Below are 16740 nucleotides of genomic sequence, written 5' to 3' on the forward strand. Positions count from 1 at the left end.
TGGGCTCCGCCAATAGGGGGAGGGGCGGGCACCTCGGGCCCCCACCTGGATCAGCCTATGCATCATAATCACCACCTTCATCATCATTACCAACATCATCATCAGCGCCCCGATCAGCGCATACCATACCAAAGCATGTTGCTATGCTGCACGTGTTATACACGGCTGGTGCGGCACGGCGGATCGGAGAGAGGGGAAATAATATTTCGTGGGAACGAAATAGTATTGCGTGGGAACGAAATAGTATTTCGTGGGAACGAAATAGTATTTCGTGGGAACGAAATAGTATTTCGTGGGAACGAAATAATATTGCGTGGGAACGAAATAATATTGCGTGGGAACGAAATAATATTGCGTGGGAACGAAATAATATTTCGTGGGAACGAAATAATATTGCGTGGCCACGAAATAGTATTGCGTGGGAACGAAATAATATTGCGTGGCCACGAAATATTATTTCGTGGGAACGAAATACTGTACGGAGAATTTTTTCTCCTTCATGTCACCTGGCGGGCTCCGTATTGATCACATACATGAGGGCTTCTCACGTGTATGGGTTCGTTTATGTAGCGTGAGATGATGTCCAGTCAGACCGCAGGTCCCTATGCTAATGAGCAAAAAGGCCAGATTCATCCAAATCATCTCGTGGCTGAATCCTCCTCCTTGCAAAATCTCGTGATTCGTGAGATTTTCTTTCTCTAAGAATTTACCTGTTTTAACCTCAAGTTAAATGAAATATTATTGCACCATCAGGTAGAGTAAAAGTTACTCTTTCATATTGGTCATTTATTTTGTATACAATATTTTGTTAAATAAGTAAATTTCTGGCCTGAAAATGTGCCTAACAACGGAATTTTCTTCCTCTGTTTTCTTTTGCAAATTGTGCAAAACTTTATATTTTGAGCCTCAATGATATCTATATCACCATAAAGCTGAACATCTGTACTTTCTCACAATGCCACTGTTGATATGCGGCACCTTTTAATCGGGTCAAGATCACACTTTTCCCACCAAGGTACAAGACGAGATTTCTGAAATTTTGTACTTGCATGAAATCCAGAGTTCTGATTGGCTGGATAAGGTTCACAGAACAACAGTCGCGGGGTATTTGAGGAGATTACCACATGGGAAGTGTGACCTTCCCACGAACCCAGGCACTGGAACCGTTGGAATTTGCCATTGTGTGGTCTCTTTGACCAATCAGAGTGCAGTATTCTTGTTTTCAAGCTGCTTTATGTACTTGGCAAATGAAAAGTGTGATCTTGACCCGATTAAACCAATTCTTATTTTGAAACCTATATCATTTCAAAGCATACATATTCAGCTTTATCATGATATAAAAATCATTTGGGCTCAAACAAAAATAAAGTGTGAAAATAGCAGCTTTTGTCAGGTGAAAATATTTATTTTGTAGCATATTTTAGATCAAAATGTTCACCTATATTACAAAATCTTTGAATAAATCCAAACACATGACCTGAAAGAATGATTCTTCTTCTTTACAATGGTACCAAATTCATGAAATTCGATGCACAATTAGAGCAGCAATGACCGAATGAAAAGAGGTGTTTTGGTCCGCATCAAGCTAATTAAATATGCAAAACATCTCAAGTCATGAATATCACTTGGATGAAAGAAGCCACTTTCTTGGGACCTGCAGTCTGACTGATGTCCAAGCCTTACCACATTGATCACATACATAGGGCTTTTCACCTGTATGGATTTGTTGATGTGTTATGAGAGTAGATACATGACTAAATGTCTTGCCACATTGATCACAAACACAGGTTTTCTCACACACAAAGCCTGTATGGAATTGTTTGTGTCTTCTCAATGCACTTTTATCACTTAATGCCCTACCACATTGATCACACACAGGGCTTCTCACCTGTATGGATTCGTTTATGTGCTTTGAGACTAGATTCATGTCGAAATGCCTTACCACACTGATCACAAACATAGGGCTTCTCACCTGTATGGATCTGTTTGTGTCTTCTCAACGCACTTCTATCACTTAATGCCTTACCACACAGATCACACACAAAGGGCTTCTCACCTGTATGAGTTCGTTGATGGCTTTTGAGGCCGTTTTCTTGCCTAAATGCCTTACCACATAGATCACATACATAAGGTTTCTCACCTGTATGAATTCGTTTATGAATTCTGAGATGAATTCCTTGGCTAAATGCCTTACCACATTGATCACATACATAGGGCTTTTCACCTGTATGGACTTGTTGATGTGTTATGAGAGTAGATACACGACTAAATGTCTTGCCACATTGATCACACACATAGGGCTTCTCACCTGTATGGGTTCGTATATGGCTTGTGAGACGAGTTTTACTGATAAATGCCTTTCCACATTGATCACATACATAGGGCTTCTCACCTGTATGGATTTCTTTATGTGCTTTGAGACTAGATTCATGTCGAAATGCCTTACCACACTGATCACAAACATAGGGCTTCTCACCTGTATGGATCTGTTTGTGTCTTCTCAACGCACTTCTATCACTTAATGCCTTACCACATAGATCACACACAAAGGGCTTCTCACCTGTATGAGTTCGTTGATGGCTTTTGAGGCCGTTTTCTTGCCTAAATGCCTTACCACATTGATCACATACATAGGGTTTCTCACCTGTGTGAATTCGTTTATGGATCCTGAGATTGGATTTTTCAAAAAACGCCTTACCACATTGATCACATACATAGGGCTTTTCACCTGTATGGATTTGTTTATGTGTTTTGAGAGTAGATACACGACTAAATGTCTTGCCACATTGATCACAAACACAGGGTTTCTCACCTGTATGGATATTTTTGTGTCTTCTCAATGCATTTCTATCTCTTAAGACTTTACCACACAGATTACACACAAAGCCTGTATGGAATTGTTTATGTGTTTCAAGATTAGATTCATGTTTAAATCGCTTACCACATTGATCACAAACATAGGGCTTTTCACCTGTATGGATCTGTTTGTGTCTTCTCAACGCACTTCTATCGCTTAATGCCTTACCACACTGATCACACACAAAGGGCTTCTCACCTGTGTGAGTTCGATTATGGCTTTTGAGGCCATTTCTTTGCCTAAATGCCTTACCACATAAATTACATACATAGGGCTTCTCACCTGTATGGATTCGTTTATGTTCTGTGACATGGGATTTTACATTAAATGCCTTACCACATACATCACATACATATGGCTTCTCAGCTGTATGAATTCGTTTATGATTTCTGAGACGAATTTCGTGACTAAATGCTTTACCACATTGATCACATACATAGGGCTTTTCACTTGTATGCATTTGTTTATGTGTTATGAGAGTAGATACATAGCGAAATGCCTCACCACATTGATCACAAACAAAGGGTTTCTCACCTGTATGGATCTGTTGGTGTCTTCTCAACGCACTTCTATCGCTTAATGCCTTACCACACTGATCACACTCATAGGGCTTCTCACCAGTATGGACTCGTTTATGGCTTTTGAGGCCATTTTCTTGTCGAAATGCCTTACCACATAGATCACATACATAGGGTTTCTCACCTGTATGGATTCGTTTGTGTTCTGTGACATGGGATTTTACATTAAATGCCTTTCCACATACATCACATACATAGGGCTTCTCACCTGTATGAATTCGTATATGTGTTGTGAGACTATAAGATTGACGAAATGCCTTACCACACTGATCACAAACATAACGTCTCATTTCAAGTATATTTTCCTTGTTTCGTATTTTAAAAATTCTCTTTTCACCATGTGTAAAATCATTAGTTTTGCAAATGGATTTTTGTATTTCTCCTTCGACAAATTGTAGAATGCTTTCCTTTGACGCATACGACGGCAAGACAACACCATTGAGCCCATGTTTGTACTTGAGATGCCTTGCTAAGATGAGAGGAATAGCATAGACTGATCCACAGTACTCACATCTGTACAGTCCAGAATCTATCAAGAAAAGACGATACATATTCTTAAAGGGGAATGAAAACTTTGGAATAGTAGGCTTTTGTCGAAACAGAAAAATTGAAGAAACAGATCAACAAAAGTTTAAGAAAAGTCGGACAAATAATGAGAAAGTTATGAGCATTAGAATATTGCAATCACTAATGCTATGGAGATCCTCCCATTGGCAATGCGACATGGATATGTGATGTCACATGTGAACAACTTTCCCTTTGATAAACTATAAAATACCACCAAAATGTCTTGTTTTGCTTTTTTTATGGTGATAAAACTCTTTATCCATGATGTATTCTTTAAAAATCTCTACTACATGCCCTCCGATAGAAAGAACTCATGATCTACTGATCTATGAGATAAAAGAGGCAATTTAAGTGAAATATATACTCGAGTAATGTGGAGAGTTGTTCACAAGTGACATCACACATCTTTGTCGCATTGCCAGTGTGAGGATCTCCATAGCATTAGTGATCGCAATATTTATTCAAATGCTCATAACCTTCTCATTATTTGTCTGATTTTTCTCAAACTTTCATTAACTGTTTCTTTGATTTTTCTGTTTTCACACAAGCTATCTTGTTCTACATTGTAAAGGTGTCATTCTCCTTTAACTATTCGAATAATTCTCTTAGGTTGACCTTTGCACGCATTGTGGTGCCCGCATTGATGCGTGCCAATGCGGGAAATGTTATGACATGACTTCCCTGTATTAGTGCACGCATTGTCCCGACACGTTCACGACATGTTTCCGCAAAAGACGATACATATTCTTAACTATTCAAATAATTCTCTTAGGTTGGCCTTTGCACGCATTGTGGTGCCCGCATTGATGCGTGCCAGTATGGGAAATGTTATGGCATGACTTCCCTTTATTAGTGCACGCATTGTCCCGACACATTCACGACATGTTTCCGCGTTGCTTGCGCGTTATTCATGCAATGTTCATGCACTGTCCCCACGTGCTTTCAGCAAATTTCCCCAACACCCTTATTCTGTGATGTAGTTTGCCAAAATTTCAATATTCCTACATTCTGGTGTTGACGCCCTCTACGTTCATTGATAAGGACTTCTTACACTGATCTTGTGGTCTGCACAAACAATTTTTCGCATATCATTTGTGAACTATTCTTAACCTATGCGCAAAGTATGAGTAACCGTCGTGAGCTTGTCATGAAATGCATGCCATTACAATGGGGTGTGCCTACAATCTTTTGCACCACAAATTTCTATTTCATGAACTATGAACTGGTCTATTTGTCACAAGATGGAGACTTGTTTCCAATTAACTATGCATATCGTAAGCTGCTAGATCGCAAGCAAAGGTACTCCATGGTTGAGCGCGAATGCTTAGCTTCGGCATGGGTAGTTAAGGAGCGCAAGCAAAGGTACTCCATGGTTGAGCGCGAATGCTTAGCTTCGGCATGGGCAGTTAAGAAGTTTTCCTACTACTTGTGCAGAAAGAAATTCAGATACCAAACTGTGTCCTGTTTCATCAGGCTCATTATAATAAAAAAATTGTGATAACAATTTAAAGTTGAATTAAGAAGACGATTCCAAATATTGAGATATTTACATTAATAGCAACCTTACAACCCCCAAAACACTTAGAGGTGATTCGACCCCCCATTTTCTTTTGTCAAAATAGTGAATTGAACGATTTATCCCTACCCATTTTCCCTGAGTTCGCTCCTGCAATGCCTACCGAGACGGGTGTTCTTTGACTGTGACGTCACCGGGGGGTATTCGGTCCAGGTGTAGTAAACAAGGCAGTGCCGTTTTGTGTACTATGTACGTACGCCTTCATATTTACTTTTGTGTCAAAACTTCATTTTATCGCTATTGATTTTATGTAAACGATACTGAAAGGAAGTAATAATTATTTAAAGACATATAGTCAATAATATATCCCTACATTGTTAAAAACAACTGTTCTTCTTTGTAGCGATTTTAGACGATTTTAATGCCTTGTTTTCGTTCGGGACTGGGTCCGTGGCGAAACAAGTCATAATGGAATAAACTGCAGTTGAAGTTGTATCTGCGAGCCGGAGAACTTGCAAAGAGGAAATGATTAAAAGTATGTTTATGGCCGTACTATTATTCCTAATATGTAAATTCCCTCAGAATGATACCATAGACCCTAAAGGAATAATTTCAAGGATTTTCAAGAATAATATGAAATTTGATCGAGATCTTCTCACCAGTCGATAACGTAGCAGACGTGTTATTATGACATATTTATCCGCGTGTGACGCGGCTCTTGCAAAAAACACAGTTGGTTGCGGAATTGCTTTGTGCCGACCGGCCGCCCGCTCCGGCTCAGCTAGCTGTCGAGCTACCGTACTATACCGCATACCTTTCTTGCTGTCTTCAACTCACTTGCGAATTGCGTTTGTATGTGTGACGATGACCTCTAGCGTAATTAAATATAGAAAACAACTCAGAAGGCCGAGAAGAATAGTGCGTTTGATTCAAGATCGTTCTGTGGAATGAGCTATGAGTGGAAATGATCCAGAGGATATAAAAATGGAGTCAAAGACAAAAGGAATGAAGAAAAATACGCCAGGGTATCGCCATAATCGCTGCATGGTCATGAACTGCGGGTCGACATACCGTACCGGTACCAGACCACTACAGTACACTCAATGCCTGGGTGATGTGCGGTGTTGTGTGTATTGTATAGGCGTGCAGCGCGCGCAGAGCTGAGCTAGCCGCCGGAATTACTTTCCAGCTACTCACTTGATGGAACATCGTGATAAAATAAATGAGAAATAGTGAAAATATCATTCAATAACTCACTGTTTGCAATCTTACATCATGATTTAAGAGTTCATGATAGTTATTTATACTGTTTTTTATACAGGGAAAGTAAAGATTTGTACATACGATTCCTATTTTTTTAATTTGAGTTGCTTTGAAAAAAAAAGTTAAATCATCTTTCTCTCTCTGCATGGCATTTCTGTATTATATCCGGACACCTCTTATACTAAATTCCCCCCGGTGACGTCACACTCAGAGAGATTTTTCTGTACACTCGTCTCTCGGGCTCTGACAGGTGGCTAATTTCATAGACTTTCAAAGCAAAATATCGAGAAGGCAGAGGATTTTTGTGACATGCTATCTGTTTGAACAACTGATATATACACTACTCAAAAAAAGTTAAGGACCACTTTTTAATGTGTGTATACAATTTTCAAACCGGGTGTTGTATTTCTAGAAATACCCGAATATGGCTGTCTTGAATCTCCTCAAACACCCTGTAACAATTTCACACATGGGTGGTTTCAGTTGTTGCATGATGTCTCTCGCATTATTGCATATCCTGAAAAGTGGGCCCATTGTGAAGTGGTACAAATGTGGATTCAAATGCATTTTCTGTCTTTAGTCTCTACAATCAACAACTTGCTGACAATAGCAATGCCAAGATACAGCTGTCCAGAATGCCATCAAACACAATGACATCAATTTCACACATGCAGTTCTTTCATGATGTCTCTGGCATCATTGCAGTGGGCCATAAGACAAGTGTCTTCCAAAGCATTTTCCGTCTTTAGTCTGTACAATCAACAACTTGCCTACAACAGCAATGCCAAGACACCACCTAAGTGAAACAGATGTAGCCAGAGCCCTAGGGATGCTGGAAGCTGGCCTCAGTCAGCGAAGAGTAGCCAGAATGATGGGCGTGTCACACAGTGTCATTAGCAGAGCAAATCAAAGACACCGAGAGACAGGGCTATACTCCGAGAGACCCCGCAGTGGCCGACCAGTTTCGACAACCCCTAGAGATGATCGCTACTTGACGAATCTCAGCCTCCGCAACCGCTTTCACAGTGCACGCCGCCTCAACAATGACTTCGCTGCAGCAACTGGAGTGATTGTTTCCACTCAAACAATCCGTAACCGACTTCACAGAGCCAATATGTATGCCAGACGGCCAGCTCAGTGTGTCCCACTCACCCCTGCTCACAGAAGAATTCGTCTCAACTGGGCCCGGGAGCATGTCAGATGGACCAGACAGCAATGGCGTAGAGTTCTGTTCACAGATGAGAGCAGATTTTCCCTTGACCACAATGATGGACGTTCGAGAGTCTGGAGGCGACCAGGAGAGAGATTTGCAGACCCCTGTATTGCAGAACATGACCGTTATGGGGGAGGCAGCGTCATGGTGTGGGGAGGCATCACCTACGCCAACCGTACTCGTCTCTACGTGGTCCCAGGGGGAGCAATGACAGGAGTGAGGTACAGGGATGAGGTCCTTGAACCTATAGTGGTGCCATTTGCAGAAAATGTGGGACAAAACATCATTTTCATGGATGACAATGCCCGTGCCCACCGAGCTAGGGTGGTGACCGAGTTCCTTGAGGGCCAGGGGATTGAGCGTATGGAGTGGCCAGCGAGGTCCCCGGACTTAAACCCGATAGAGCACGTCTGGGACATGATGGGGAGGAGTCTCGAGCAGCTCGAAGCCCATCCACTTGGACTGCAGCAGCTGGGTGTGGCTCTGGAGGCTGCATGGGATGCACTGGACGTCAGAGACATCAATCGCCTCATCAGCTCCATGAGACAGCGCTGTGAAGCCGTTATTGCTGCAGGAGGTGGTCACACTCGTTACTGAACTGCCTGAAAGACACTCAGACATTCGTTTTTACCACTTCATGTCGGTAGCTGATACCCCTCGGGGCCCACTTTTCAGGATGTGCAGTGATGCGAGAGACATTGTGCAACAACTGAAACCACCCATGCGTGAAATTGATTACAGCGTGTTTAAGGACATTTAGGACAGTTGTACTGAGGTATTTCCAGAAATAAAACACCTTGTATAAAATCTTTATGTACGTTTTAAAAAGTGGTCCTTAACTTTTTTTGAGTAGTGTACTATATATTGTGTGTGGAACCCATATTTATGGAAACTCACCCCCTTCTTAATTCAACTTTAAAGCTACTGAAATCCTGCAATTTGATTGGTTGATTCAAAATTTGTCATAGAAACAAGTCTTAATGAAATGGGACCCAGATCATCATCCTCTGTCTTATCTACCAAAACCACAACTAAAGAATCCAAGAGTTCTGTGTTTGGTGCTCAGATTTGAAGCATATGCACAGCATTCAGGTAATAAAGCCCAGCCATGGTGCAATTTCCTTCAGCAAGAAATTCATCCACATTGTGCTGCACTCAACCCAGGTGAGGTGAACGGGAACCCGGCGGGATTAATTCCTTAGTAATTCCTTAGAATGCAAGAGCGCTGCAAGGCAGCTCGAGTTAAAGCCGAGGTAATAATAATAACAACGCGCCTTGGAATAGAATATTTCTAGATAGATGGCGCTATATAAATGCCTATTATTATCATCAATATAAAGGGAACAGAGAATGTACATGTAGGTGCAGATAATTTAAGTAGATGTCCTTAATTCTTTTTATTTATGGCGTTTGTCTAAAGGAAGGGGAAGTTTGTAACAAGCAATTTTTTATTTTGACACTCAGGAAAAATCCTAAATTTTTATTTTTATAAAAGTGTTTAATGAGAAAACATGATGGTTTAATTTTGGGTGCTTAGTATAATCATGGACCTACTCCAACTGGACATTCAACGAATCCCCTCCTTTGGGCCTAAGACCGTTGCCGCTAATCCATTTATAAACAGAGCGCTGGCAGCTGACGCCCATCAAGCCGATCGTAAACAAGCCGTCACTGAAGGACAGCAGCAATCACTTGTGCCTCATATAAATAGACCTTTTGCCCTCTACATGTAGATTACCTTTGACCCCATCACTCTCACAGGCTCACATGTGGTACATGTATTACCCAAAGATCAAAGGGTAAACAGAATTGATGCAGAAATAAAGAAATTAAAGCAGTTTGAACAAAAACTTGACCTTTTGACCCTAGATGACCTTTGACACCATCATCCTCGGCAAAAAACTTGCGGTATTACCCAAGGATCATACGTAACAAGTGTGAACATAATTGATGCAGAAATATAGAAATGAGAGCAATACGAAAGTAAACTTGTAATTTTGACCCCTAGTTGACCCTTGACCCATCATACTCAACAACACACTCATGCGGTATTACCCAAGGATCCTTTGAACCAAATGTGATCAAAATTGATGCAGAAATAAAGAAACGTGTGAAACGTTGAACAAAAAACTTTAAATAAGAATGAACATGACCTCATATCATTTGACGTTTTGACCCCTAGATGACCTTGGACCCCATCATTCTCATGGGGTCAAATGTGTATTACCCAAGGATCATATGTCCAAGTATCAACATAACTGATTCACAAATAAATAAGAGCAAGTTGAACAAAAACTTCCACAGTTTGGAACAGACTAACAAACCTACAAACAGACCAATGGACTAACAGGAAAAACTTGTTCTCTGCCAAACTTCACACAACTTTTTATAACCAAGGTTGGATTCTCCTTTAACCTTCCATGACCTGCCTGAGGTCTATTGGTTGTACAGTGCACTCAAATGGATGGATTCACAATACGGTGCGCCAGATCGGATGCAGCGGACAGGCCAATTTCTAACTTATGTAATCCTGCGCAACGAGTATCATGAGTTCTTCTTGTTAGGGAGCAAAGTACCCTTTAGAACAGTTTAAAGGGGAATCAAACCCAAACAAAAACTTATTTTTATAAGAAAAAGAAAAATCAGACAAGATGATAGGTGAAAGTTTGAACAATATTGGACAAACAACAAGAAAGTTATGAATTTTTAAAAGTTGTAAATATTGGTAATCACTATACTCATGGAGACTTCAAATTGGCCGCATATGGGATGTCATAGTGATGTAAGGCAAGGACTACTCTTCCATGTACTCCAATACATATTATGGCTAAAATGTCATTTTTCCCAAAAGTTTTATTTCAAATTATATTTTTCTTTCATGAGTACATTAAGCAATATACTACCTGGGTTATATTTAGATTACTGCCCCAGGGGAATGGGTACTTAGGAGAAAACCACAAATCCCTGATAATAAAGTACATGGCCTATGGGAAAGTTGTCCTTGCCCCTTGTCATAATTTACTTACCCAGTTGCCAATTTGAAATCTACATATAATAGTGATCTCAATTTTAAAGCAGCTATAACTTTCTTATTGCTTGTCCGATTCCTTTCAAACTTTCGCCATTCTGTTTAATTTATTTTTCTCCTTCCCAACAAAACATTTTATGGCCAAGGCTGGATTCCCCTTTAAAGATGCCTGAGGTGTAGCCGAGGGCAATGAATTGATCTGTTCCACAGATAACAAGTGTGTGTGATCATTCCAGTCCTCTCTGATAATAATGAAACTAATGATAGCATCTAGTTGCCTATTCAATGGCGCACTTTATATTATCCTGGCTTTAGATTCAGTTGCTAAAGGCACTTCTTGCATTCAAGGAATTAATTTTTTTTTTTTTTTTTTTTTTTGTGTTTTGCATTCAAGGAATTAATCCTGTTGGACACCCATTTACCTCACCTGGATTGAGTGCAGCACAATGTGGGTATATTTATTGAAGGAAAACACAGCATGGCTAAAATTCGAACCCACATGCTTCTGATTGAAAGACGAGAGTAGTAACCACAAGACCATAATGACCCCATATTACCATTTATTTCATAACATATTGAACTAAAGAGTTTCCAAAACTTTTGTCTATGTGACTCCTCCCACTTTAGTTTTCCAGACCCCAATATTCCTCTTGCATTCTAGTTTTTAAGAGCCAAATTAGATGGACTAAATCATCAAGCCCCTTTAGTCATAAGCAAATTCATTTTTTCAGGGTATGGTTTAAGGCCACACACGCTTACCCTTTTCATACATGGATTGGAATTGGGTTGGAGTCTTGCTGCCTCCTGAAGCTTCTTCCGCCTTCTGATCACCTGATGATATTGAATCGGTTTGTGTCTGGGTAACTTCATCATAGTTCTTCCATCCCAGATCATTTATTTTCCCTTCCGCACTGTGATTAGCCTCACATATTTCTGTATTTTGTTCATATGACGGGGAGATGAGATCACCTGACTTGATCCTTTGATCACCTGCTGATATTGGATTGGTTTGTGCCTGAGTAACTTCATCATAGCTCTTCCATCCCAGATCATTGATTTTCCCTTCCGCATAGTGATTAGCCTCGCATATTTCTGCCTTCTGATCACATGACAGAGAGATAGGATCACCTGACTTGGTACTTTGGTCACCTAATAATATTGGATTGGTTTGTGTCTGAGTAATTTCATCATAGTTCTTCCATTCCAGACCAGTAATTTTCCCTTCTGCATCATGATTAGCCTCACATAGCAGATTGCCATCATCATCATACTCGGCCTCTACTTTTATAGTGAACTAAATGTGAAAAAAGAAAATAAAACAGAACCAAGTTACTAAACATTCCAAACATGAAAATACTATGAAAATACCTGCTTGTTATGCTTAAGTTCTGTTTACGCGCAAACCATCCGAAAGGTACACTGATTCTTTGCTTCAACACAGTTTCCCCGTGTGCTTGTACGCAGACCATCATATAAGCAACAACAACATACTTCCTCATGTTGAGTCCATGACACTGAGACATGATTTACTTCAATAACCAGATGACACCTGCATGTCATGCTACACCAACACATACTTAGCCGTGGGGGGGTGTCTTAACAAGTAAGAGCGCAAAAACTAGGAAGACTACGACACGAAGGCCGCTGCCTTCATAGCTGTGAAGGCAAGATCCGCCTCATCTGACAGAAAGTTTTAAAATAAAAACACGTGAAGAATTTGCAGAATGCCAACAGAGGTCCAAGGAAAAATCGTCAAGTGGAATTCCACGGAAGGGGTTCACAATGACTCGATACTCCTAGTATAGTGGGCCTTCGCCTGCCAATCTAATTGCTTCCTCATAACAGCGTGAGAGGAGCCGCGAGAAGCTGTTGAGACGAAAGAAGACAGGGTCGATCAATTACGAACAACTCTGTCTAGACGAGGTACCAAAACGGACCAGACCAGACACCAATATTTATCCTCAAGAGAAGGAAAAATCTGTAGGGGAGTAAAAAATGACTCCACAAAACCAGGCGCGACTGGTTGGTTCGCGTCTAAACGAAGGTGTGGGAATCATGCGGATTCCACGCCTCTCCCTCCTAATGACACCAGGTGTAATCCACAAACATGTAATGAGCTACGTCTCAGAACGGAGGCGCTTGAAAAAGAAAGGCTGTCTTGACAGATAAAATAAGCAGACGCCTAAGCCAATGGCTCCAAAGAAATTCAGTCAAAGATTAAAGAACGGCTTCTAGGCCCCATGACGATGCAAAACTAACTTAGACGGACGTAAGAGAAAAAAATCCAGACAAAAAATTCGGAGCAGAGACATAGAGGGCTGCAATGGCTGAGCAATAGCCATTGATGGTCTAAAACGAACCATCTTTGTCGAAAAAAACCTTGACAAGAAACCCTGCGATAGGAGACGCTAGACTAGGTCGAGAAATGTATAAGCCTATACTCGAGTCTCTCGGGCTAACGGCTAAAACTAAGCCACCTGTTCGGAGAACTCTAAGGCCCCGCATCCTCCCCGAGAGCAGCCAAGTACTGCTGGCTCCAGATGCACAATTTCCGAGAGGGGTTGAGACACCAGGTCCGCCCTCATTGGAAAGGGTGAAGGCTTCCCCCTGAAGTAGGGAGAGGAGTCGGGGGAACCACAATTTCCTGAGCCATATGGGGACTATCAAGCGATAATGATGCAAACAGAGGAAAGTGAAACATCTCAGATGCCTCCCGTGAGGGAAAATATATCAATGAAGGCAGTCTCTGTTCTTTCACCCAAGAACAGAACACCAGCAACCTGGTCTAATTCCAGCAGCACAAAAGGCCTTGGATCGATCAAGAAATCTCTAAGTGGAGAGAACTCTCGGAGGGCAGGCAAGCATGACTAAGGAGCTCGACTAGTGCTGTCCTGCCGGTTTCTGTAAGCCGCAGCAGACTTGTCTGCCGAGAGGATTAACACAGACCAGCCTGAGCCAACCAATATTTTCTGGACAGTGTCAAGGAAAGCTGAGGACAGCTTGTGTCTCCAGCACAATCATATGTGTGTGCGGCTGATATCAGATCCCCGATACCATCTCTCCCACATAGTGACCGCCCTAGTCCGTCGACACCAAAGTGGGCGGGGGAAAAGTGTGAAGTAACTTGCCAAACGGCGTGCAGGTCTATGTGGCTAGGCTGTGATGGATGACCGTCAGTAGGGGGATCCAAAACAGCGGGTCTACGTCAGGCTTGTAATGGCAAAGAAGATGCCTCTGGAATGGCCTAAAGGGTAGGCGACAGTCTGACAACATGTTCGCTAAACCAGCCATTGTGATTGAGCGTACCCAGTCAGAAATGGGTTGAGTGAACTGGCTGAGAATGATTAACTCCATGCCCCAGCAAGCGAGACATGGGAGATGAATACAAAACCTAACTGCAGAAGTATGGCGACCTCAGTTGCAATGTACTGTTGGAGGAGGATGGGAATGCCAGTGAGGTGGCTCAAACCTTGACGTGACATTGGAACAAGGCTTCTATAGAAAAAAGAAGCTGTTCCATATGGCGGATAGGGCAAATGCGTCACGCATTACTCATTCCCATGCGTAAACGAAGTGATGGCTGACCACCCACCTCTGTCCTTGCCACCATGGGTAACTTCAGCTTGTGGTCTGGCTTATGATTGGCAGACTGACGGGGCGAGAGTCCCGTAGTGAGTAAGAGCAGTCGCAGTCGCGGGAATTGGGGAACACCCTCGGTACAGGCGCCGATGGGCAGGAGACTTGAAGTCCTATAAATGAGCCTGGCACCTGGTCATGGCCATCGATCCCTTCTTTGAACAAGGCAAACGCCAAGCGTTGTCTCGCCTGCATATTGCAGTCATGAAGAGACTGCATGTCAAATCTGAAGGGTAACATTTCAGAAACTTTGACAGCTTTTCTATTGTACCATTGGCAAATTTGTGTGAATATTATAAATGGTGCCAAGAACTATAGCTCATTAAATATATAACAACAGTTTTTAAAGAATAAACAAGTAAAATACAAAATCTGGTTCAGGTATAGAGAGTACTGAGTTCTGAAGTAAAATGTTAGTGTTAAAAAGTATAAAATTATAAAGTTCATGTCACTAGAGGAACAAAGTAGTGTGAAAGTTCATTGACCTTTGACCTTAATCAAATTCAACTCACATTCGAACCTGACCTGCACCTTCAAGAGATGGACCTCTGTTACGAGTTTGGCGATCCCACCTCGAAGCTATAGAAAGTTATTGTGTGTACAATATAACACAGTGCCAGTCATGGAAAGTTCATTGACCTTTGACCTTAATCAAATTCAACTCACATTTGAACTTGACCTGCACCTTCAAGAGATGGACCTCTTGTATGAATTTGGCAATCCTACCTCGAAGATATAGAAAGTTATTGTGTGTACAGCACAGCACAGTGCCAGTCATGGAAAGTGCATTGACCTTTGACCTAATTCAAATTCGGCTCACATTTGAACTAGACCTGCACCTTCAAGAGATGGACCTCTGTTATGAATTTTGCGATCTTACCTTGAAGCTATAGAAAGTTATTGTGTGTACTACACAGCACAGTGCCAGTCATGGAAAGTTCATTGACCTTTGACCTTATTCACATTCGACTAATATTCGAACTTGACCTGTGCCTTCAGGAGATGGACCTCTGGTATGAATTTGGCGATCTCACCTTGAAGCTATAGAAAGTTATTGTGTGTACTACACAGCACAGTGCCAGTCATGGAAAGTTCATTGACCTTTGACCTTATTCACATTCGACTAATATTCGAACTTGACCTGTGCCTTCAGGAGATGGACCTCTGGTATGAATTTGGTGATCCCACCTCGAAGATATAGAAAGTTATTGGGTGTACAACACAATTGTTGACGACGCCGACGCCGGAAATAGTGATACCTATGTCTCGCTCCGCTACGCAGGCGAGACATAAATGAGGCTGCTCCTCCCCCGAAGAAGTGCTTATCTTTCCGGGAGACTCCGGGATAAAGCCTTGAATGCCCTTGGGAATAATCAACTTAAAAAGTAGCTTTTCCCATCAGGGGAACCATGCCGTACCAGCCGCAGTGGTAGGCTGTATTCACTGACCTGAGATAGCATAGCTACAAGAGGTATGCTAACGTTCTCAGTGACATTCAACTCTGATGCTTGTGCCTGTAAGCCCGGCGGGGCTCCAAGAATGGAGTAAGCTCAACCGCTGAGCGGTATTAGCAGGGGTTTTCTGTACAGATGAGTGGGTCGGCAATTCATGACGAATCACCAGAGACTCTCCAGAGTGTGGGATGGCGGGCATGTGCTTAATCAGTGACACGACATTTGCTCCTGCGACAATTGCTCCGGTCTTAATATCTCAGAAGGCATATGACTAGAGCTAGGATTGTAATAGGGTTTTTGGTTCAGAATAATGTAAAGATAAGGATTGAGGTTTATTTAGTTTTTGAGGTTAGATTTTATGTTTCGTTTAATGTGCAAACTTTCCATCGGAGCAATTGTCGCTGGAGCAAAAGTCAAAGAACCGCTTAATCTGCTTGGAGCTTGGGGACACCGGCGACAGAAGCTGATATGGAGCTGGGGGAATAAACCCGCACTGCTCGATGGTGTTCTGGGGCAACATATAAAGTTACGACACCTGGCCATTGGCACAAGAATCAGAAAAAAAAAGGTTTGCCCGAGGTAACAAGGCATAGGCTCTGTCTGGGAGCAGAAGGGACAGGAGACTGCT

The 16740-nt window shown here is 41.9% G+C and overlaps 1 protein-coding gene across 1 annotated transcript in view; it reads right to left on the reverse strand.

Annotated features, from left to right (window-relative positions):
• The window catches only part of LOC129263854 (zinc finger protein 665-like), a 25476-nt gene continuing 8736 nt past the window's right edge, over positions 1–16740 (reverse strand). Inside the window, exons 5-6 of the mRNA XM_064100825.1 lie at positions 11782–12316; positions 1–3964 (exon numbers count right to left, since the gene is read on the reverse strand). Coding sequence (XP_063956895.1) covers positions 1869–3964; positions 11782–12316 — 2631 coding nt within the window. The 3' untranslated portion in view covers positions 1–1868. The remainder of the gene's footprint in view (positions 3965–11781; positions 12317–16740) is intronic.

The sequence above is a fragment of the Lytechinus pictus genome, chromosome 6 (assembly GCF_037042905.1).
Source record: "Lytechinus pictus isolate F3 Inbred chromosome 6, Lp3.0, whole genome shotgun sequence".
Taxonomy (NCBI): Eukaryota; Metazoa; Echinodermata; class Echinoidea; order Temnopleuroida; family Toxopneustidae; genus Lytechinus; species Lytechinus pictus.